General features: G+C 35.2%; 3 protein-coding genes and 1 long non-coding RNA gene across 5 annotated transcripts; 2 read left to right on the forward strand and 2 right to left on the reverse strand.

The window, feature by feature from the left end:
• Positions 1-340: 340 nt before the first annotated feature.
• Positions 341-2,159, reverse strand: LOC112287607 (NAD(P)H dehydrogenase (quinone) FQR1). Its single transcript, XM_024530765.2, has 4 exons — positions 1,969-2,159; positions 1,428-1,521; positions 938-1,200; positions 341-809 (listed from the first exon to the last, which is right to left on the reverse strand). Exons 1-4 carry the CDS (start codon positions 1,989-1,991, stop codon positions 584-586), a joined length of 606 nt encoding a protein of 201 aa, XP_024386533.1. The 5' UTR covers positions 1,992-2,159; the 3' UTR covers positions 341-583.
• A 6,186-nt stretch (positions 2,160-8,345) lies between these two features.
• On the forward strand, positions 8,346-14,381 carry LOC112287606 (uncharacterized). 2 transcript variants are annotated; one of them, XM_090253896.1, is made up of 9 exons: positions 8,346-8,620; positions 10,173-10,299; positions 10,545-11,258; positions 11,847-11,951; positions 12,162-12,273; positions 12,513-12,628; positions 13,137-13,334; positions 13,498-13,649; positions 13,919-14,381. In XM_090253896.1, the coding sequence occupies exons 3-9, from the start codon at positions 11,020-11,022 to the stop codon at positions 14,134-14,136; spliced, it is 1,140 nt and encodes a 379-aa protein (XP_090110022.1). In that variant the 5' UTR covers positions 8,346-8,620; positions 10,173-10,299; positions 10,545-11,019; the 3' UTR covers positions 14,137-14,381. The 2 variants fall into 2 exon arrangements, with proteins under 2 accessions (XP_090110022.1, XP_024386532.1); XM_024530764.3 differs by having other exon boundaries at positions 8,394-8,620; positions 10,173-11,258.
• Positions 14,382-17,382: 3,001 nt separating this feature from the next.
• LOC112287940 (uncharacterized) lies at positions 17,383-20,957 on the reverse strand. Its single transcript, XM_024531594.3, has 4 exons — positions 20,389-20,957; positions 19,804-19,904; positions 19,231-19,473; positions 17,383-18,752 (listed from the first exon to the last, which is right to left on the reverse strand). The coding sequence occupies exons 2-4, from the start codon at positions 19,808-19,810 to the stop codon at positions 18,292-18,294; spliced, it is 711 nt and encodes a 236-aa protein (XP_024387362.1). The 5' UTR covers positions 19,811-19,904; positions 20,389-20,957; the 3' UTR covers positions 17,383-18,291.
• A 1,780-nt stretch (positions 20,958-22,737) lies between these two features.
• On the forward strand, positions 22,738-24,112 carry LOC149988309 (uncharacterized). The gene is made up of 2 exons (XR_016505296.1): positions 22,738-23,401; positions 23,754-24,112. It is a non-coding gene; the product is annotated as an uncharacterized LOC149988309 (long non-coding RNA).
• The last annotated feature ends 674 nt before the right edge of the window (positions 24,113-24,786 follow it).

A 24,786-nucleotide genomic window follows, 5' to 3' on the forward strand; every position in this document is an offset into this window, starting at 1 on the left:
TGTTTCGGTTCCGATCACCAATATGTGGGGATTTTCAAAAAAGCATGTTTTTTTCTGTTGAACAGTCACACAAGTGGTTCAGCTTCAAGAATCAGTCGTGTTCTTGGTTGGTACAGAGCAAGTTACTAGTTGATTATGCAACAAAGTATTGTGAAGAAAAAGTCTGATTGTTAACGTCTCCTCGTTTTTCTTCTTTTTTTTTTCAATTCAGGAGAGTTTAGTCAGTTATCAAACCACATCATACACCACAACCAGGTTCAAAACTCTCCACATTCCCCAGCACTAGTGCGTGATGACTTGAACATTCGACGTTGACGACGTTTTTCTACACATGGGAACGTAAGGTTCAAATTATTTGCTTTGATTTGATTTTAGGTTATCTACGAGGATCCGTTCAGGTAACACAACACAAGAGACTTTTGTATTTACAACTGGGATCCAACAAGGGCAACACATCCGACACAACTGTCGCCGCCGGTGATGCATCTCCATCCACCTCCAAGCATTCTTATCTCTAATCCAATATATCTCAATCCCAGATCTATCCCAGTCACGCCTCCAAGGCCAAGCACAACCTATGGTTTCACTGCTTCAACTTCTTCGTGATCTCGGCGGTGTACTTCCCCTGGTAGAAAGCTTGTTCCAGCTCCAGCTTTGTGGGTTGCCTAGTTCCATCGCCCGCAAGTGTACCAGCTCCGTATGGCGAGCCGCCCTTTACCTCATTGATCTCAAACATACCAGCTCCGAATGTATAACCAATCGGTACGAAGATCATCCCGTGATGTGTTAACTGCGTTATGGCTGTCAATCTGAAATTCCCACCGCCTGCAGAGATCAGTCGGAATCCAACTAACTTATGAAGAGAGCATGATCACATAATCACAACTACATCAACATGTGCTTGCATGAGAGGGCTGGTCGCCATAATCACACTTACGCAGTGGTTTCCTGGCCACCTCCTTGAGAACCTGTGCTGATAAAGATCCCCGCGGGCTTTCCAGCAAGCGATTGTGTCCTCCACAACCCACCGGTGGCATCCAAGAATGCTTTGAATTGGGCCGCCATCATGCCGTATCGGGTGGGAAACCCGAAGAGGAACCCATCGGCATTGGGTAAATCTGCAGGGCTGATGTGAGGCACCTCGGACTTCTGTGGCGCGCCCATCTTCCCCAAAACCTCCTCCGGCAAAGTCTCAGGCACCTGTAATGACGAAATCCTCAATACTAATGCTAAACCGGCATCAAATCAGACCGACGACTCCAGCATCATAATAGACGGGGATGCATAGAACCAACCTTTCACATAAACACTTGTGATGAATCAGATCTCCTATGAAAAAACAGACCCGACAATGCCCTACTGTAAAGTGAGCACTGAGTCGATACCACCGAAAATAGGAGCAAGAGCAACCACCAGGAGTGCTTTACCTGGTACAAACTCGCTTCGACACCCTCTACGCTCTCAGCACCCTTCTTTATTTCCTTGGCCAGAGTTTCTATGTGCCCATACATGGAATAGTATCTGCAGCGACAATTCCAAACCCCCAACATCAGAGACTGCAAAGGAACCGCCAAACGCATCATGCACCACCAAAACATGTTGCAACAATGCAAACCATCAATTCAACTCCTCTTTAGGCACCAGAAATCGCACACATGAAACCACCCGAACTCAAGAAGACAATTACATCGACAAGCTACGCTACCTCAGTCACCAATACCACAGCATCCATCACCAAAACAACTACCTACACACCCTCCACGCACATGCACCGCCACCTCACTCATCGCATCCCATAACCCCATGGCCTAGCATGGCTAATCTCCAATGCCACGACCAAAACCACAACGCAACCCCAGCGCGTTGCCTTATCCATCCCATGCCTGATCACAGTGCCGAAACCAGAAAAAAAAAAAAAAAAAAAAAAAAAACACACACACACACACACAACGCAACCCAAAGACTTACACAATATAAACCTTGACAGCCATATTGACGAAGCGCGTAGCGGCGTGCAGTGAACAGTTGTGTGAAGGAAAAAGGCACTGCTGGAAACAAACCAAAAGGGGAGGATGAGTCTGGGACGACGACAGCGAGGGTCACAACACGAGAACCCCGAGGAGGAAGAAGAGGATGAAGAGGAGGAGAAATGTGTTGCTGTTGTGCTGCATGCAGAGCATATGTCCATGCGTAATATATACATATTATGCTCCTTTGGTTGTATTCTGGCTACAGCTCCGACCCAATTCTCGACTCGACTAGACTCCCCCCAAAAGTACGGATTTTGGAAGAAGCTGCCCACGAAGCTGTCATTTGTTGGGCTCCTCGTCTGACTGTAGCACGTTTCTTGACAGTAGCCTCCTTTTTTGTCATTTTCCCATCATTTTTTTTTTTGTCTTTCTTTCTTGATTCCTCTTCTTCAGCGCCCACAGTGTTGTTTGTGTCTAACTTGGGTCCAACTTCACACCTCCATGTTATCTATTATATAATGTGATACATTTTTTTTTTGTATGTATGATGTACCTCTAAAGTGTCACATGGTTGTGGACTACTAGCAGGAACTTGTGACTTTGCATGTATAAATAATTTTGAAGTGGTTTTTTTGAAGACCTTCATTTGTGTACAAATATTAAAGCTCTAGATTGTGAAGTTGAATAAAGAGAAAATATCATATATATATATATATATGTATATATATCCCTAAAATATGTTGAAATATCAAGAATACTCTTGTGTCCTTAATAATAGAAAATCTATTCCCCACTTTTGTGACACAATCCAATGTATCTTTGAATATGATAAAGTATCACCAATCTTTTTTTAAGTTGTTGTCAGGGGCCCAAATAGCATATGTTTTGCAGCACAAATTTCAATGTTGCTTAGTTTTTGGCTTTTTGACAATCTTGTGGATGTTATGATAGTTCAAGGTGACATGGCAATGGAGTGCATATAGCAACATCCTGCTGAAATACATGACCAAATTCTATTGCGTTACAAAGCTATGCATGTATCCACAATCAAGGCTACACAAATCTTGAAGGAATTAGCAAAATCTAGCTTGCCTTCTTGAACTAAAATCATGAATGGTGTATTAGGTTCAAAGTGATTCCTTCATTACTAACCATCTTGTATGACCATCTGATACATAGGATGATGTTCAACGATATGTTATGGTCAGACATTGCAAGGTCATCTACATTTATACATAAACAAATATATAAACAAACCTTTTTGTACATATGACATCAAGTATTGTCTTAAGACAAATAAAATTGTACCATAATGGAAGAATAACTTATTGTTGGAGCTTATTATTGCAGGGTAAAGTGTGTGATGCAAAACATTTTACAAGTTGTAGCCAATTTAGATGACATCCTCTACATAGAAGCAAGTCATAGAAAGAAAAATTGATGGATCATGCATTTGTTGCAAAATCTTGGCAACTTTGACATGTAAGGCTTCTCCTCTCATATAGTCTAAGTGCAACTATGGATGAGAGATGTGGGCTTTGATCCAATGTGGATTTCAATGCAATGTTTGTGCCTTGTATAATTTATAGTTTTGTACATACTAAACACACTTTTAGAATACAAGCTCATGATAGAGAACCTCAACTTGTGTGAACTTGTCTAGTATTTGTGCTAGTTGTCTCTATCTACAAATTATGAAACTGATAAGTTGCAAAAGGTTGGATCTAGAAATTACAAGTCAATGGCATCATATCTAATCTCATACCAATTTATCAACTTATAATCTTAGCATCTATGGAACTATTCTCTTCATCTTTATATATATATATATATATATATACTTTCCTTTGGATGACATTCCAATATATAATTCTAGATTATATTGATACAATGAGATGTCAGAGTTTTGTATTATATGAATGATTTGATCAGCACTTTTTTTCAATATCAATCTATTATTGAAGGCATGTCAAAGATGTAGTTAAATTAGATGTATACATTGATAAGTCTAAAGTCTCCAAGTCATATTATCTTTGTGCTTTGCAAATCGACATAAGAAAAAGAGATGAATTTTTTTCAATTATTTAAAAGCCAAAAATAGAACAAGGTTGAAATTTTCTTGGCAAAATGCACATGGTTTGGGCCCTAGATGGTGACTAAAAAAGAAAGATTAGTGATACCTTATCACATTTGAGGGTACATTTGCTATTATCAAGAATACATGGATATTCTTGATATTTTAGCATATTTGAGGGATTTATATGATATTCTTTCTTTAATAAATATGCAAATTTCAGTGATGAGAATGTTTATTTTTTTCTTTTTATGTGCTTAATTTTTCTTTTTTTATATGATCTTTTGTAAAAAAAATTTAAAAAGTTGGTGCTTCTTTTACTAAAGTTACTATTCTTTACTTTATATCTTTTGTTTTTTTGTTTGTAAATCTGTTAAGAAAAATCAATGTTACAATTGTAGTTATAAAATTTATGGTAGAAAATTGAAACTTGGTTTGAGTCTTGCAAAAAAATTATTATTAATAATATTTACTGTTATTTATAAAAGGATGGTTTTTTGAGAAATTAATTTTTTGATAATTTTAGGAAATTTATTTCAGGTTTTTTTTCAAGAATTTCTGAAAAATTAAAACAAACTTAAGAGCTTCATAAAAATATCTGATAAGTTTTGATTATATATATATAAAATAATAATTGAGATAGAAATTCTATTTTTTCAATATTAAAAAAATAAAATTTGTGTTGCTGTATAGAAAAAAGCAAGGAATGGCATTATATTACTATGAACTATTACTGCTATTGGTTTTAATATTTATAATTTTTTTATCAAACATCTTAATTTATATATATACATAAAAAAAATTATTAGGCTAATAAAAAATATTTTTATTTTTTATACAAGAAAAAATGAAGACATCATTCTTTTATCATATAAAGTAGAAGTAATATATTTTTCAATTGTTCAATAACTCTTTTATGAAAAGACTATCTATTTTAGACAACTAACAAGAGAAATATAAACAATATAAGAAATAAATTCTAACACACTTTTGTAAAATTTTAGGATTTGTTTCTTAAACAAGTGCTTTTTTATTAGTTTATAAAAATTACTAATAAAAATAGTACATATAAGAAATAATATTGTCGTTCGATAAAGATATTTTTAATTAAAAAAAATATCTTACAATAATTATGATTGTATGATTTATTAATATATAGTAGAATATAAAATAGAAGTAGTAGTATAATGATTTAGGATTTAAGATCTATTAAAGAAATTATAAATATTAAAAAAATAACAATTTTTATTATATATCTAAGGTTGGACTTATTGCAATAACTAATATTAGAAAGAAAGTTACATATGATATAATTAAGTAAAAATATCTTGTATTTAATGATTATATATAAATCTTCAGATAAGCCAATAAAATATAATTATAATACATTACATAGACATAATATATTTTTTATAAAATTACTTAAAAAAATTGAATGTAATGTAATATAGTAAATTATCTATTTTATTTCTTAAGTTTTTTGATATAAAAATAATTATTTTGGTATTCAAATGCTATTTTTTTAATAGCAATTACCTTGGAAAAAATTATTTGCATCAATAGAAAAAAAAATTGAATATAAAAACAATCCTATGTTAAACATAGAATTTCTAATATGATATTGAAAATATTAAAATTTATTCTAATATTTTTATCAAAAATCATAAATAAACCTTCAAAAAGATTATGTATATGTGTATATATATATATTGCATACATCAAAAATTAAAATAACTGTTATTCTTCAATTGGTTTTCATTTCTCATGTAAATTTATCGAAAACATAAATTGGTCTTGATTTCAACATCTTATGTACACATAGTAATATGTACCACTAAAAATAGAAAATCAGCAAACAGCTTTAAACTGTGAAAGAAGGTCAACAAATTGAACCCAAATTAATTAATATAGATGTTATTTTTTTACTTGATTAAATCTAATACTATATATATATATATATATATATATATACATATATATCTACACACACACATATCATTAAATAATGTTTGGTGGATGCAACAACGTTGGATGGAAAGGAATACCCTTCAGTACTAAAACAAATGGGGGCCTATGACCAAACCAGAGACCCATAACCAACTCCCATAGCATCATAGTATCATTGTGGTCCAGAAGGCCACATCCTGCAATGGGGGCAATTCACACAAATGCTGCTTTGCCTTTGTCTTTATCTTGCCAATGAAGATAGTGTGGGTCAACCCTAATTGACCACAACTTTAAGGCGGTTGCTTTCATCTCATACAACTTGATCCAACCCATAGAATAGTAATTGGGTGCAACTCAAAGATTGTTTTCTTTTTAAAAAAAAAAAACTTGGGAACTAATTTTAAAGGACGTTTCAAAAATCTCATTAAACAATGTATGTTTTCCTATTGCATGGCTTTATTGAAAACACCACTATCAATCCCTTCATTTTGTGCCTAACCTATTAAGCATATAACAAACTTATAGAGATCTACGATTTGAAATGGGGCTACCCATGAGTTGATATTTAGAGGTTTGTAAAATGTTTACAATTGTCCATTACATACAAAGATTTTAAATATTAATTTAGAATGAGTTGGATATCCAAAATCATTCTGCTCACAGAAATCTAGATAAATTCTACTATTTGAGATAATCAAACTTGAATGAGATATTCATAGTTGGACACATTTTACATAATTATCTTATTTTTGGTTATTATCAAAAATAATATTTAAATAATTGATTATATATTGTAATCTTCATCTGCATTTATTATTTCGGACTCAAATATAGTAGTGTTTTAAACTTATTATTGCACTTAAATTTTATTTTTTTTGGATAAATTTTAAAATTAATCTTTTAGTTTATTTATTTACCTATTTTTTGCTATTAAAAGGGATATATAATCTCTTCATAAATTAAATTTCATAGTACAAAAGAGTATACAAGTAAATTATATGTAAATACTTAATCTTATTTTTAAGTTTAAAATTTTTATATACAAATAAGTAAAAGAAAAATATATACAAATTCAATCAAATCAAATCTGTATGTATGTATGTATGTATGTATATATGTATGTATACATATGTGTATGTGTGTATACAATACATATATACACATACAACTATTTTGGATGGAATGGAAACAATACATACATACACACACATACACACATGTGTATATAGTTATAATTGTAATTATATTATAAAACATTATTTCTAGGATTTAAATTGTAAAAAATAATTGTGAGTTGATTTATAGAAATATGTAGATAGCATCTTTTGACACAACTCATGTATAACATATTAATAAATTTATATAAATAACAACTATATTGAATACAAACCACAGTATATGATTCTCACTTTGTTAGTAATTTTATAGATGGAACTATTGTTCTCCTCTTTATTAAAAAAACATATCAATTTGTAATCAAATTATGGTTTCTTTTTGTCTTTACAATAGGTTTTATTTATTTATTTAAATAATTAACAAAATTTTCACCAACCCCTCATCTTTGTCTCTTTCTTCTACACACAAGATATATTATTCAATAAACATGCTCAAAGATATGATGTCATGCTAATAGGCATTCTTCATAAATATTCATGCTATTCAAAAATTTGAGCAAATTAAATATCTTGTAGCCAAGGTTATTTTCTAATTCCCATGTTACTTCAAAGACATAAGGATGATGAATTGGATGAAAGATAGTTTTCTTTTTCATCATAAAAAGCATATTTGATATACCATCAAAGAAACAAAGACCTAGGATGATGAGCTGAGGTAAATATTATTTATTTACTTATTAATTTATTTGTGTTTGTACGAGAACACATTTGTTATACAATGGAATAAAGGGAGCAATACAATTGCATTCTTTGTTAAGAATAAATTCCCAAACTTCCTCCACTGCTAAGCCACAGTCACTCGCTAAATGAACTGTATCATGTTGCTCATATCTCTCAGTGAACTCTCTACAAATGCATGCAAAATAACACAATTCTACCTCCACCTATTGCTCTCAAAGTGTGAAAATGTGGTCAGAAGGAAACCAAAAGGACTTTCAAAACTCTCTGTTTGGACATCACTTGAACATCACAGGAACGACGACGTTTATCTACAAAAACAAATCAATCTGTACAAGCCCACCAGTTGCTTTGTCACCATAAAACAAAATAATTTATTTTTATTTCTATTTTATTTTTTGATAGTGAACATCCACCATCTTCATAACAGAGTTGCTCGTCTTTATGATACCCGGCACTTACCCAACAAAGCAGCGTCTTGCCTCATACCGACCGCCGGTGTAGAAACTATTTTGTTTTGTGTTTTTTTAAGTTTTGTTCTTGTTTTGCTGTTGGCCGAGGGCCCGTTTCGATGCATGGAGTGAGAGAGGGATGGGGGGATTGTGAAGCTCTTGCCTGGGCACAGCAGCCCTAATATTCCCTCCTTCTCTCCCTCAATGTAACAAACAGATCTACGATTGGCATTCAACATTTTCTGTCTTTTTCCCAAGCCAGCGTTGCCTCTCAGCATTCGATAGTTCTGTTATGTATTTATCTGTTTATTGTCCTCAGCTCAGGTGAGCATCCTATCACATTGCACAGTGATCGTTGTTGATGTCACTAGCTTGACGTTCGTGGTGCCATATGTGGCTGCTCGTTGATCAGTATAGGTACCTGTCAACACAATCTTAGGATTTTTTTATTTGTTTTTTTCCTGTTTTTTTTCTGTCTTTTTATGTTTTAAAAAAATTGTATATATAAATTATTTTCTGAGTTGGTTATTGGGAAACCAGTTACGCCTGCTTAGGTCTCAATAGTGTTTTGTAGCTAGAAAGAAAGTGGGGGCGTTATCTATGTGCGTTGTGTGGATGGTGATTAGGTCGGGGACGAATTCCAACCGATTTGTCTGCATTGTTGTAGCCTAGGATTTGTTAACTAGCATGGAAAGCTGGAAATTGTATCTTTTAGGTTGTTCTTTTTCTTGTATATGTCTGTTTTGCGACCATGACTGCTGAAGCGACGAGCTTCGGAACGAGTGCAGCACATAAACCTCATTGCTTTATCAATCATGGTCGTTTTTGCACCCGTTCTCGGTTAGTAACAACCAATCTACGTTCTAACTTTGCTCAAAGAGACCTTATCTAAGGTTCCTGAAACTTTCACACTCAGATAATTTTTTTGATATTCATAATTTTCCAATTCCGATTACTTCATCACATTGATGAAGTATTTCGTTTCTTGGTGAGCTGGCCAGGGCTTACGTTGAGTTCTAATTTGCGCAAAATAATCCAACATAATCAGGACATTGTTTAAAATAACGTGTTTTTTATATTTCATGCTATTTGGTCCTGAGTTATATGATAAGATTCAGGTGTAAATTGCTGCTGTTTGATGTGGTCAGGGCTCAGTGATTGCTCGCATTTAGTATACGCATGGCGCGGGGTGGAGAAACTGTGTCTTAATGAGGGCGAGGAATGACTCATCATTCATTAGATTTCTCTCAAATTTTCAAGGCGTCATAATTTTTAGTTCTAAGTATAGACAGACGAGAAATTTTGCAGTCTGGAAAAGAAGGCCACGAATCTCGCATCTAAGCATATATCTGGAGCTGGATTATCTGGAACTTTATGCATTACTTGCAAGATGTGAACTGTTCGTCGCAGTCTGCTTGTCCGAGAAGTATGTGAAGACAGACGATTTTTTGTCACATAAATAATTAGATGAGTATGGCTAGAGAGATGAGTTCTCTGTCTATTCAAATATTAAGGAGCCGGTTCACTAATATCCTTGTAATTCCCACGAATCTTAGGATTTCAAAACTGCAGAATGCAAATAGTACTCATAGTCCTGGGCAATTCTAGTTGTCAGAGACTTCTCTGCGTGATTCAAGAATTCGAACCTTTAAAGAGAATTCATCATGCATGTCATGCTACCAACAAGATTGCTGTAATGCTGTTGATGTCCAACATGGGATACACTAAATGTAGTTTGAGTTTGCGGCATCAGCGATTTAGTTCGTGGGAGGGCATCACGTAGGCTTACTATGTGAGCGTTTAGGTGTGCTTCTTTCATATTCGTATCTGATCTTACAGAACTCATTATGCTCATCTTTCTCTCTGACATGTGCAGGTATTCCTTACACGTTCAGCCTGTCTGGACAACCAGCCTCGTAGGGTCTGTACGCAGGACCCTGATAATAACGCTCAAGAATTTTCTCAGTTGGAATGCATTTCATTGCGGGTAGAATTCTGTCATGGTGAAGATCCACTGTACTTTCTCAGGCCTTAAACACACAAGTCCTTTGCTGTGCCCTTTTATAAGCAAATTCTGTCGGTGCAACTACTGTTATAAGCTGGAAAACTTCAGAAATATTGGTACAACCACGATCATTGTGATTCTAGGTTTGTCTATGAAGTTTCGGTGTGTTCCCACATGTCAAGCCTAGAAGCAGCTTTTACAACCCCATTTTTGTGACTGACTTCAGCTTTTGCAACATGGCAGTTGGCGATGGGGCTCTCTTCTTGTGGGCTCTCATTCCAGTTCTCCTCTTCTTTTAGTTCCTTGACTTTTCTTACATCCTCAGGCTCGAGATCCTAAAAGTCACCTCTTAGAGACTATGATGAGATACTCGGGCACCTCTTAGCTCTCAAGCAGTACCATCCCTACAACAACATGGATGGCATCAACCGTATGATTGTTGTGTTTGATCTGTTGTTCATTGCCATACCATGGCAATACTACGTTAACGGTATATAGGCGTTCTCGTACTCCGAAGTCGAGTGTCCAGTCGACTCATCGTAAGAAAGACGCAATGGGGATTTGTCTGTAACAACGTACAAACTGCCGTGCTCAACTTCATTTTGTCATATGGTACACCAAGAGAGCGTGCAGGATCTTTGAAGTCTGGTAGATTTGCGATTGGATTTTTGAGAAGACTTCCTCTACAGAGAAGCTTCATTCGTGGAGGCACGTCTCGATGCACATGAAGCCTCAGTCCCAAGCTTATTCCCCCGGCTATATGAAGGCCAAAGCAATTTGGAATTTCACAATCTGGTTTTTCTGGCTATTGAAGTTGCTCATCATGGGTGCTGTAGAGGCACTTGCGGACTTTTACCGGCGGCTCAAGCTTCTAGTGCTCACGCTTACGCCTGGTCAAGAGCTCGAATTGGAGAGCGACCGCGCGGGGCGAGCCGCCGAGCTGCGCGTTTCCTCTTTGTGAGTTGCCTTTTTCTCGCTACTCATTTTTTGAAATAGACTCTGTGAATAATTCTTTGTACGCTAGTCCTACTCCTCGTGGGTTTTAGTTTGTGGGTGTGTTGTTGCTCGAAGGGAATTCAACGCTATCTCCGTCTACTCAATAGGTTTGTGCATTTGTCGGTGTATTGTTTTTTCGCTTCAGATGTTTGTATGGTATTTTTCACAAATCTTACAATTGGTGATCCTTTCTTACACTGACTGACAAAAGCGAAAACAATCTGACCACGTTGATAGCGATTTCTCGAGACTCTTTGAATTTTGTGCAATTTTCTGTCAACTTGGCAGGGTGAGGATTTCATGTCCGAAGCAGAGGTTGCGAAATGTTAACAAATCAAGCCACTTTATATGTTGACGTGAATAGAGGTTAAAGATCGTTTGCATCGTAGGCGTAATTTGTGTCTGTAATACGTTCGGAGTAACCCGAAGGGTTGTCTCGTACTCCGTCAAATGCAACTGCCTTAAATTAATCGCTTGAAAGAAATTTTCCTTTTGACGTGCAACAGTTCGCTCTTTTCTTAGAAGCATTCGACGTTGTGTGCGTTTCAGGTTTGAAGGGATACAAGGCGTTCATGTATTCACGTCATTGCGAATTCATGATACAAACCAGGGCCGAGGAAAACGGGAGATAGACCTGGTTCTTGTAACGAAGAAGTATGTAAATTATTTCACTCAAATCTTGAACTAATATGCTGAAGATTTTTTTTTTTTTTTTTTTTTTTTTTAATGTAATAACTTGTACACAAAGTGTTTTCCTTCTCTTTTGGATTGAGACATAATATTGGTGCTGATTTATTTATTTATTATCTTTAATCCATAATTTTAGACTATGAGAACTAAATGCAACCCACCGTACTGTTGTAGAGAATTATTTGTTGTGGAGGTGAAGAACTGGTCAGGTAAGGTCGAGTTGCTGCCTGATGGTAGCTGGTTGCAGATTCGTCGAAATGGTACATCTCAAAGGCACTCTAATGTAGTAAGTTGCCTCAAAAAGCATTTAGTGACGATCTTCCAGGATTTTGTACCTTTGTGCTGCTTGAACTTGATGAGTAGAAAATTTTGGAAGTTTTGATTCAGATTCTTAACCACTCAATGCGGGTGTGTGGTTTTTAGTGGCATATTTTCAAAATTCTAGTGTTCTTGTAGTTCACTTGTCACCTGTGTGTAGTATTTTAGGTACCGCCAGTGAACCTGTCATCTTGTGATCCTTGACAGGTGGATGGCACAAGATACCGCGCTCAGTTGTTGACGAGCTACCTTAAAAGAAAAGGAGTGAACTTGCCTCTCGGCTTTGTACAGCCCAAAGTATTTCTAGTCAATTTTGATTGCAAGTAAGCTGATTCTTTCAGTACCCTCCAATAGCACGCATAGTTGGTAGAACGTATTTGTTGATTCACACAAGCTACAAGTGATAATGTTAGGGACTTTTTCTGTTAGCTATTCAGCTAATCACAGAACTAGTGGCAAAACTGAAGCTCTCGCAGGTGAAGATTTGAATTTTTGGGTCACTGCAGGAAGGTTTTTCTTTTTTTGTTAAGCAACATAATTGTTGTGTCTGGGTCATTACAATGCATTAGATACGTACACGTCAATGAAAAGGAAACATCTCAGTCAACTCATTGCTGTAGCTGATAACTTACGCCCTTATCTTTCAGAAAACTTGCGTGCGTTTGTTTGCGCATTGTTTTAAATATGAGATGGTTTGTTGTATTATTTTTGGAATTTGTTACTGTCAGCAACACCAGCTTTTCACTGAGCTTATTTCACCCTCTATGTATTTTCACTATTCTTCGTTGAGAAGCAAGGTGATGAACATTAACCTCTTCGTTGTACATTTAGACCAGATCTGGCCATTTCGATGCAACCAGAAGTTTTGTCAGCTGACCAATGGCAACACTTCATAGAGCATGATCGGGTAGGGACTCCGTCTGGATGGATGAGTAGTCTTTTCAGTAGCCAGCAGTCAGCTCCCCTCCTCGCAGAAGCCACTGAGAAACAGCTACTATATGTCCTTAATACAGCACCTACTTGGGACAGGTAAATATTCGAACATGATGCGTCAGACAATGGCAGATGATCAAACTCTTGAACAAGTGCACACTCCGTTTCTTCGAGTTGCAACCATCTTACCTTTCTGTGCGCAGCATTGAGTTTTTCTGCTTTCTGATTAATGGCATTCTTTCAATTTTTCTTTTCGCAGGTTGGAACTTTATGGAGGTAAAGTTGTGGTCGGGGATTTTCACACGTTCCAAGGTCAAGAAGAGGAAAGGCGTGCTTTGGAGTTTGCTAAGCGGCAAACTGTGAAGCAGTTGACAATGACACATAGACGAGGTTGGGTCGGTCACACGCTTGGTAAGTTTCCTTTATTTTTTGCGAGACCAAGGAGAATATTGGTTCAGTTTTTTCTTTCGTGTTTTGAGAAGTAAAATGAACTTAAATTGCTCTACCAATCCTTAAGATATTCAGTTAGCGTGCTTCACTAGTTCTACGAACTTACTGAAAGGATTTCTCAAGGGATATTAGCAGCATCTCCTCAGTTCACAGAGTGTCTTTGTAGAAGCATCGTTACTCTAGAAAGGACAATAAATCATAGAATTGATCGTTGTGGCGACTCGTGGCAGGATTTTTGGTTGGTCGTTCACCTAAAGTCTCCATTAATGTGACTGTTCGTGATCACCAAGACGCCAACCCCACCAGGTCCAGAAATAGGCGAGATTCAGGGTTTCCTCTTCATCTTGAAGTGCGACCAGATATGGAGGTCGTCTTTCAACCAGTAGCTAACCCACAAGCTGTACATTACAATTTGAACGATGTTCTCTCGTTAACTCTCAGTCCTTAGCGGTTACTTGAACTTTTGTCAAGTTATTCAGCAGAGAGGCATTTTTTTCAGTTCTATTCATATATCATAGTGAAGCAAGACACACAATATGAACTTTTGGATTTTGTTTGACACATGCCTCGACCATCTCTTTGTTTGGTCTACCTGATCACTTGCGCTGGTGAAACTTGTGAAGTTTTTGATACCACTTTGTTTTTGTATAGAAATTTATTGAAATGATAAGATCAATAGTGACAGTTGCCAAACGGCCATGGTGTAATTTAGTTCATATTTCGATGGTATGTAGTGTGTGAATCAATGTGCAAATCGACTGCTTGTATGCATTGAGAATTATGAAGCTTGTTTACCACCTAGTTTCATCTAATTGATTGTATGAAATGATTTAGTATGTTAAGCATTTTCATTTCTAGCTTCACCTTTGCGAGCCGAATCAATCTTTAATTTTTTACTACAGCTTGGATACATCAACTTTTTTGCACATGGATTTGGTATGTTCTACAAACGTCAGAATTGATGAACATTTTTTACAAATCCATTTGCTGATCCAGTCGGACTAGGTACACATTCATATCATGTTTTGTATATGTATTACACAGGTCTTCAAATAATCATGTGGTATGTAGTACAAATGTCAACACAGATGATTAGAACACATGGATCTTCAAATGATAGTGTGCTTCTTAAAAGATATTACTCCTATACAACTCAAATTATTTTAGGGATAGAGGTTCCTTTCAATCTTGGCCCTTATTTGAATTATGTCCCTAAATATGTACAGAAGTTTTGTACATGCATACAATACAATGATTTTTTTTAGACATATTCTATCAGCTTTTATCTGTCAAAAAATTAAAAATTAACAGCAAAGAAGAACTTGGTTATTGTTTGTATGTAACAATCAGGTGGCCAAAAGAATCATTTTCTTCTACCAAATAAACATCTTATTTACAATTAACGAATCATAAATGTTTATTATTCTAATGAAGGCTGTAATAACATAAAGGACTGTTTGCAAACTGTCTATTTATATAGTCAAAATTTCATTTATTACAAATATAAAAAATAAAAATAAAAAGACGACAATGGTTGTTACAAAAATCATATAGTTGAGTGTATTGACTTGCTGAGTCATAACTTTGGTACACTACAGAAGATAACAAAAGAACTGCATCCTTAACAAATAAAATTATTGTTGTGTCTTTATTTGGAGATGAAAAAAATTAGATATATTTACGTAATTAAAAAATTTATTTGAAAATTTCTATTATTGCAAAAAAAATGGTTTATTACATGGAAGAGATAATAAATAAATGAATAAAAATAAATAAATAAATCCAATCTTTGTGGATTCTACTACTAAACCTCAATCATAAACATACAAAAACAAATCTGATAACCAATATAATTTTATTATTTACAATGCTTCATACATGTCTTTTTGGCTATTATCTCTTTGATAAACATATATGTTAGAAAAATTAAGGTAGTTGTTTTATTCTATTTTTTATATTTTTATACTTTTTGAGTTAATTTTTTAGCTTAAACTTAAATAAAATAAATTTAAAAAAAGAAAAAGAAGTGATTCTTAGTATTCTAAAATTTAAAAAATATAAGTCACCTATTGTTCCATATCTTCTAATAAAACAATTCTTCAATTTTATTTTTTTATTTTTTATTTTTTTTATTTCTAAGTCATACTTTTAATATAATAAAATTTATTCAAAAAAATTTGCATAAATTTCTTTGAGTTATTGCATTTAAAATTTTCTCACTACCCTTCTATCTACTATAGGTTTTTTAATTATTCCATGGTCATCATTTGCATGGAAGTGACAAAATAAACACATGTCTTTTTATTGAATCTTTTTATTTTTTTTCATAAATTTAATGTATAAATATTTAAATGAAAAAAATGCTCTATCCTATAAATATTCATAAGTTACTAATATAAAATGCTCTATCCTATAAATATTCATAAGTTACTAATATAAAATACTCTACAAACAGCCATACTATTATGTAGTCTTTTTACATTTGATATTAATTATTATTATTTTCATGATGATTTTTTCAAAACACAAATGTACCCTGTTTAATTCATAACCTTAGAGGATGAAAGTTTATTAAATTAAGCAAGGAATAATAGTTAAGAAATTTAAGTTTAAAACCTATGAAAGACCTCTATTTCAACAAATATTATCAAGTAAGAAAGAAATATTACTTAAGGAGTATCAAATAACTGATATATATATATATATATATATATATATATATATTTGTAGATTTATTAGATTATTATGTAATTTTTTTATACTTTTCACAAGACTCCTTCAAAACATATATACATACATACACTTATACATATATACATTGTTTCATAATTTATTGGTTTATTTTATTATCGATTCTAAAATAATATAAATTTTATCGTATTGATACATTAATGTTCCCCTACAACATTATGAGCAAAACATCAAAAAAAAAAAAAAATGTATTTATCTTAGACTCCACTAATAGCTCCTCACACACTAGTTCCCATCTCATGGATCTTCCACCAGAGATTTCATACAACTGTTTTTCCACTTTCAATACTTATCACACTATTTTACCAACAACCAAAGTCTTCAATCATACAAAGTAGTGAGCAAATCAAAACTTCTTGTGGACAGACCATACTGCTCATTATATCAAATTGCTCACACCCACCAAAGCTAACTCTTCAAATTCACATATTCATATTTTTCATGTGTTACAGCATCATTAATGCAGATTCCATGGCATTTTACTTCCACCACAATGGCTGCAGAATCACACAATGCCATTGATATGGTTTTCAAGGGATACAACAAAATAAAATAAATAAATAAATGAAACATGTGGAGATAATTGGTATTGCCATTTCCAAATTTGAACAAATTACTTCATTTTATAACGTATTTGTGTGTGTAGAAAGTAGTAGAGCTGTAAGAGAAATAGGATGGAATTAAGAGCTATGAAGGAAAAGCCTCTCCTTGTTACAAATTACAAAGACCAAACATGTGATTTGAATAAGAAAGTAGCAATGGTGAAGAGAAGAACACTAAGAAAACAAACTATTTGGTGTTGCGACTCCAACTTGTCTTTTTGGCTTGATTGGTTATCAATATATTTGCTGTAGGCTTGAAGAAGCTCTGCATGATGCAAATTTGTTACTTGCAGTAAAACATGGTACAGAATATGTCACACTTCAGAACCACATGCACTGAATGAAGATGAATGGAATATATTTTATTCCTCATATCTTGAACGTCTTCAAATTTTCAATAAATTTTCATGTTTTGAGACATTGTTGCACACCTCATCTGTTCGTATGATTTTTTTTCTTTTTTCTTTTTTCTTTTTCTTTTCTCTCAGGTGTTTGAAAATGTCTTTCAATAACACTTTGCTGTTGCACATAACATACCTTTCAGTCAATCAAATCCAACAATGGAATCTACACTGAATGAACTACTTATTCTAATTAACAGACCTGATCATATTCATTGTTTGTGTAATGAGATTGATGGGTACTTGAGGGACCGTAGACAAATCGAGGCAGATTTTTCTACAGAAATTTACAATGATATACTATGGCATTTAACTACGTGGAAGTGCAAAAAAGAAAGGAGGTAGGTAAAATCAATAAAAAGAAAAAAGAATAGTTAAAAAGGGATAACTGGTAAGGCAAAATATTGTTAAATCTATAATGTAATATATTACTTTATTTTTTGTTTCATCTTTTGTTTTGTTTTGTTTTTTTTGATGTTTTCAACTGTAGTGTAAGTCCACTTTTAAACCATGATTCCAGCAAGCTTCATTTGTTCTGTTCTTCTTTTTCTTTTTCTTTTTTTTCTTTATCTTGTTGACACTAAAATATGTAAATATGTCTGATGACGTACCTTATTAGAATATATTGGTACTTAATACTTAATACTCTGATTGGTAGGATTCTAGATTATAACACACACGGGTTTTCTTAACGCTGATGAAACGATAACCCTACACACACCCCAACAGTAAGACACTTACAACCCACAAGCTGTGAGCTTCTGCATGCTTCCGGTAGTCAGAACTACCACAATGTGACATGTGATGGAGCAGCACAAGCCATGCCCTCACATGCTACAAGATGGTAGACTAACCAGGGGGTTGCTTTAGAAGGGCTGCCAAGTAGCGCAGCCCTTCGACAAATTCTTCTCCATCCTTGGTGGCGATATACACGACTTCTGCAGCCCCAATTTGCTGCATCATCTGAAAACCTGCGCTCAGGCTCCCCAGCATGTTGTCTATATGCTCAACATAGCTAAGAGGATGTCGGAGTTCCGCTGGGCTTTGCCGAAATGCCTCGTATACACTTTCGTACTCTATAGGGTGAGCACAACCACGAGCCTCGTAACTCTCTTTACTTGGGGTGGTACATATCCTCACCAACCGCAAAAGGACTCTCTCGTATTCTTGGGCTGGGAAATCCTCTTTGAGAATGTGCTTGATCCTTTTCGCGGGGAACAGCGCATCCCGCAACTTCTTTAGAACCCGGTAAAAGTGTTGTGCAGTGATCACATTGTTGCGGATTCGGACCCCCAAGAGAAAACGCACAGCTGCGTGATTAACGGATAGAATACGGTTAATAATTTGATCCGATCCATGCTGAGTGAAAATCGTGTCCATGCGATGACACAACGTGTTCTAGACATTAAACAAGAATCGATTGTTCAAAAAAAAAAAAAAAAAAAAAAAAAAAAAGTTTCGACAATCTACCATGAACAGAATTCTGAGCAGAAACCTCAAGAATACGAAAGATACGTTCTATGGAATTCCTGGCACAAGAGCACTTAGCAATGGAGGCTCTGAACTTGTAGACTGAGGCCGTGAGCCTGTTCCTTCAACGACACATCTAAATTAACACCCTACGTATAAAATTTTAAAAACTTGCAAGGAGAGTTGGGATTTGAACTCCATGCCAGTCATTCGGACTAGAAGCACTTTGCTTTCTCTCCTGCTGCTTTTTTTCAGGTAATCAATACCAGGCCTAATACTAAGTAAGTAGATAATAGAGGGTTCAAGTCAAGCAGTTACCATCGGTTTCCAGTTGATCGCTTTGCAACAGATGCTCATTGACAGCATCCTCATTCGCAGTGCTGACCTCTACCTGAAGCCCCGGAATCACATTAACACCAATTCCGGGTTGCTGCATGTGCTGACCATGGTTATGAGGAGCCACATCATCTTCTTCGAGCCGAGGAAAGATGAGAAGCTCATCAGCAAAATTTAACTCAATTTGATTCCGAAGAGAGGAGGGAGAAGTATCTTGCGTAAAACCTAGAAGATCCGTCATTTTGAGAAAAACAAATGGCCAATAAATTTCATGTTGAAGAGTGAAGCATTGAAGAATCAATCTAAATTTGTAAGATACTGCAAAATAAAACAGTAATGGTTGCAAATGAACATCCAAAACTTTATTTCCATAGGGCTATTGTTAATGGTCCCTTCAATGAACACATATTAATGCGTCCTTGAAAGGGAGACATCAATTCCAAAGGCTCCTATTTCAGATAAAGCGTGCGTCAAAAATAAGTATTCAAACTGTATGTGTACAATAAGCTTGGCTATATATCACAAGATTACTCAAACAGGTCAGGCATGTCATACGTGACATGATGATAGTGTTGGTCGTGATCTCATTGAAGAGGTCCTCGAACCGTGGTGACTGACGAAACGACCAGATGAACGCTGAAATTTAAATCCTATTCCTGCAAATTGGGACATGTGGAAGGATTACTGCAATTTCTGGCGTGTTTCTATTCAAAAGAATCAGACTTTTCTAAGAACAAAAAAACAAGAACAAGATTGAACAACATGGAACCACATCCTTCCCCGATCCGAATCTAACACCAAAATTCTCGAGGAACTTGTCATTTTCTTCCTCTAGAATGAGGACAACCAAGACACATGCATCCACATTCATACCGTATGCTGTACACCGACAAAGATGATGTAGAAATGCAAAACCCAGAGCCCAATTGGTTCCATTATTATAACCTCTTTTTTTTGGCTCAATTGAAGTACACTCAACTATTATACAGCTGATACCACAAAAAGTCACTGCTACTTCGAGTACCGGTGTCTCTGAAGACGTTGGCTATCACAAATAACGCCTCACATCACAGCCAGTCCTCAACAACGGGCACCGGCTACTATGCCATCAAAGTTGCACACAAAGTAAAGAAGCCATACCTTTGGGACAAACGAATGGTGCACGGTTCATCAAACGAGTGACCATTCGCACTTCGGACACACACTCTAAGGCAGCTTTCAGACAGAGCACCTGCCGTGTACTTAGACCACCGCGGTTCTTCTCTTGGAAGTGCACAACTCAGACGATCTTAGAGATCGCAAATTGCAAAAGCCCCGCAAATTGACAGAGCAGGGAACACCTCTACACTTCCGAACGAAAACTTGAAATTCTTGAAACTCACCAGGAGACACAAATTAGTAGGACTTCCATCCGATGACCCAGTTAAGGAACAGGCACAACTATTTGGCCACAAAAAAGTGCGCAAACCGCAAGAATGAGACGAGAACAGCTCCGAAATGTTTCCAGCACACATTCAACCGAGCCGAGCCGGACCAAACCGAATGCGAAAGGGAATTTGTGCTACACAGACTAAAATGCGAATCGACTACTGGCAGGAAGATCGAATGCAGAGTTAGTGTGTGCAGAGAACCAAAGCGGAGACCCAGAGAGACACCATCGGGAGCAAAAGACAGAACTCTCATTCAAGCTAGAGCAAATCTCTGTGAAAACACTCTCTTAATAGATCCGAAAAGCATGATCTTCTCCACTACATTCACATCCAGGGCGAAATTGATTTGCATCTTCTAACGAAGCTTCTGCAACCTGACATGAGGCCGATGCGGCGATAAAGTCTGAACTGAGAACTGTGGCCAGGTGGTTGACAGGAAAAATATATGATGAAAATGAGCTTTTCAACAGTAAAATAGTAGTCCAAATATCATCTTTGAGTTCCAGGCAGAAGAAATGATGGATGGTCCAGAAAACCCAGTTTACAAAAAATGCAAGAATTGAATGAATGAATGGAACTCTCTCTTGTTGATGTCTCATGCAAAAAATGGAATTTTGTTTGAGGTGGGACTGTGATTGATTGATTGATGTGTGAGGAAAGTGATGTTGTCGGAATGCAAAAATACTGTAATTCATTGTGGAAAAATAACATAAGCTGTATATAACACAAAATAAAGTAAATTAAACAACCAGATTTTTGTTTCAATTCTTTTTTGTAGATGGGATAAATCACAGATGGCTAGAAAAGTATCAAGTTATATAGATAGAAATATAACTGGACGAAACATTAAATTTCTGTTGAATGGGATAGTAATTCATTTCCTCCAAGTTTTTTATTTTTTTATTTTTTATTTTTTTAATTACTATTCACATACATACAATACAAATTATATATATATATATATATATATATATATAATAAACACTATATTTCTGGCATGAAGGATGCTAAGAGGTTGGTAGCTCAAGTTCCAACGATAATTAATCTCATAGAGGCAAATTAAAATACATGTGCCAAAATACAAATCAAAATAAATAGTGTGGAGATCAAAAAGTGTTCATATGAATGATTGGCACAGCCTAGGGGAGTTGGTGTTCAAATATCATCCGTCCAGTCCCCCAATGAACTTTGTTAAATTTATTTTACTATTTTATTTTACATTTTTATGTACATAATACTGTGTTGACTGTTCTTACTTCTTTATATTCTTTTGATAAACTAACAAATAGTTCCTGCTAGTAATGCATTGCCTAAATCAATGGGTTCTTCTTGTACACTTTATTTTTCATTTTTCATTTTTTATTACTTTTCAAACTTCAGTATTTTCGGCATCACCTTTGTTGGTGATGCTCTCATTTTAATAGCTATTTTGAACATGGTTTTCCTATTGCCTACAAGGGAAACCTAGATTAATTGTAACAAATGTAATTAGTTGTTTAGTTGAAGTGTATTTAATTTTTATAAAATTTTAAACTTTTATTTGGTTAACATGGATTGTATTATTCTCAAGCGTAAAACATGTTCCATGTAATAAACATGAAACAGATTGATACAAAGCACACATACCACGAAATAAAATAAAAATAAATAAAAACAAGTCTAAACAAAAACACGCAGACATTATGTTTCTGGCTCAATATTTGATTTTGGATGTTCAAAGGTGAGGCTATTTGTGCTTTTTTAAAAGCATATGCGGTATGGATTTAGATAAATTATCTATTTGAATCAGGAGCCGAAAAATAAGGACTTTCAAGATAGATAAGAGAATAAAATGTAATATCATAAAGAGAATACGAATACAGTCTCATTTTATGGATTTGAAAGGAAGTTAAGATAAACAGTAGATGATATAGTTAAAAAGAGTTGAGTTCAACTAAAATCAAATACTACAAATTTGTATCTGTAACGACGAGAATACACTTCCACTCCTGATCCATAACTCGTACATATTTATATTTAGCCCTAAATATCCATCCCATATTACCCACGTCTTCGACAAGACACACACACACACACAGATTTGGCTTAGTTTCGGATAAACTCTAAAACCAGATGGAGGCATGTGTAGGGCCAGGTTTGAAGCCATTGCAGCTCTCTCGTGCTCCTCTCCGCGCTGCATTTGACCAGGAAGAACGATGGATGATTCCACCAGCTGTTCGTTGCCTCCATCGCATCGACCCAAATAGGGACATGGCTTGGTCATGCGGCGCCATGGCGCCATGGGGGGATGAGGTGTGCTAAGCGGCGCGACCGAGGCAGAGGTAACTGCGTTCCATCAAAGTCCGTAGCAATAATTATGAAGGGTGGCAGACTGCGCCACAAGGGGGCATGCCGGGGCTCTTTTTGGACGCTCTAAGGGCTGCTGCTGCTGCGGAAATGGTCGTGCACATCCGCTCGTCATGTCGAACTTTTCCGTCGGAGGAGGGACGTGGGTGGGACCTGAGACGCTACCTTCATGGGCCCCATTCAGTTGGTCAGTCAGTCACTCGTTGTGCATCGCTCGCTCGCCGCCTTCCATCCGATGGAAAAAGAGAGCTGGGGCGTCAATGTGGTGGAGCCAGCGGAGCATGGGCGGCGTCGGCGTCGTTGTCGTCGTAGGGTTGCTGGGCCCAGCCTCCCTCCCCGTAACCCTGAATCAACTACACCATCGCCGGTGCTTCATGGTAGCTCCGCATTGTTTCACGATTCTTGACTATTTGATATGTCACTGTATCATCTATCTTCCAACTTTTTATCATCTATTCCTTTTACTTATCCATACTATGCATGAACATATGGATGCTTACTTTTGTAAGTTTCAACATACATATTCTTCTTCTTCAAAACCCTTGTTGTATTGGAAGCACATTGCCACTATTGGCACCAATTGTTATGTTGGTTGCCTCAACCTTAAAATGAGTTCCACCATGGCTTGTTCATTGACCTCAATGATGTTGACCTTAACAAAATAGAACATTTATTTGGCAATCTATTGTAGAAATTGCTCTATCTTATAGTGGTCGATGCTTGGAGTAGGATCTCGGAAGAAACAATGTGGGATAAGCATGTGATACTTGGCATGGCTTGTACTGACCACCCTACTCCACAATGGTTTCTTGAAAAGAAGAAAAGAACATGTGGCTTCTTAGAAGGAAGGGAACTTAGAGTGGGGTCTTAGAAGAGTCATTTAAGGGCAAATATGATATATCCAATAAGTTTTATATTAACCATTCTACCTTGTGGTTGCAAACTACCTTGAGACTACTTTGGCCAATGTGCCATGAATCTACAACATCTATCTACAGGCCACCTCTTATTAGTGCTAGCAAGTAGCGATGCCCTAAAGAATATTTAAATTTAGAAGTCCACTCTAAAAACTCCTATGCAAAGATGTTACAAAGGTTCTCATTTTTCAAGAACAAATTATTTTTCTAAAGTCTTCATCTTGGAAATTGTATCAAATTAGATGAGACCATGAAATGATTCAAATGGTTTTATTTTATTATAATTTTGAAAATATGAATTCATATTTTGATTTTATTAATTTTGATAATTTTAAATTTATAAATATATATATATATATATAATTAAAAATTTATGTTATAACTTTAAAATTTTTATAAAAATTATTTCATTAATGTTGACACGTAACTAATTTTTTAATAAAAATAAATACTATTCGTATTATATAAGAAAAAAAAATTTTACCTTGATTTGTTCTTTAATATTTTCTTAGTTGATTTTTTTCTAAGTAAAAAGTCAACCAAGTAAGGCTTTTCAATTTTAACCAATTATAAGCTTTGAAAGTTGTGACTTTTAAAATTCTCTTTTAAGTGTAAAGACTTTTTAAGATTGGACATATGATATATCATAAAAATAGAGTTTATATTAAATAACAAACATAACAATTTAGACTTAAGTGGATGTGTGTGTATATATATATATATATATATATATATTTGATATTAAAAAAATATATTAGATAGATTATTTTAAAATTTATATTAATAAAATATTATCAAAGACATAAATCTTAAAAATAAAAATCCTCAATAGATTCTTTTGTCAT

Source organism: Physcomitrium patens, chromosome 10, assembly GCF_059467195.1.
Source record: "Physcomitrium patens ecotype Gransden chromosome 10, ASM5946719v1, whole genome shotgun sequence".
In the NCBI taxonomy this organism is placed as follows: Eukaryota; Viridiplantae; Streptophyta; class Bryopsida; order Funariales; family Funariaceae; genus Physcomitrium; species Physcomitrium patens.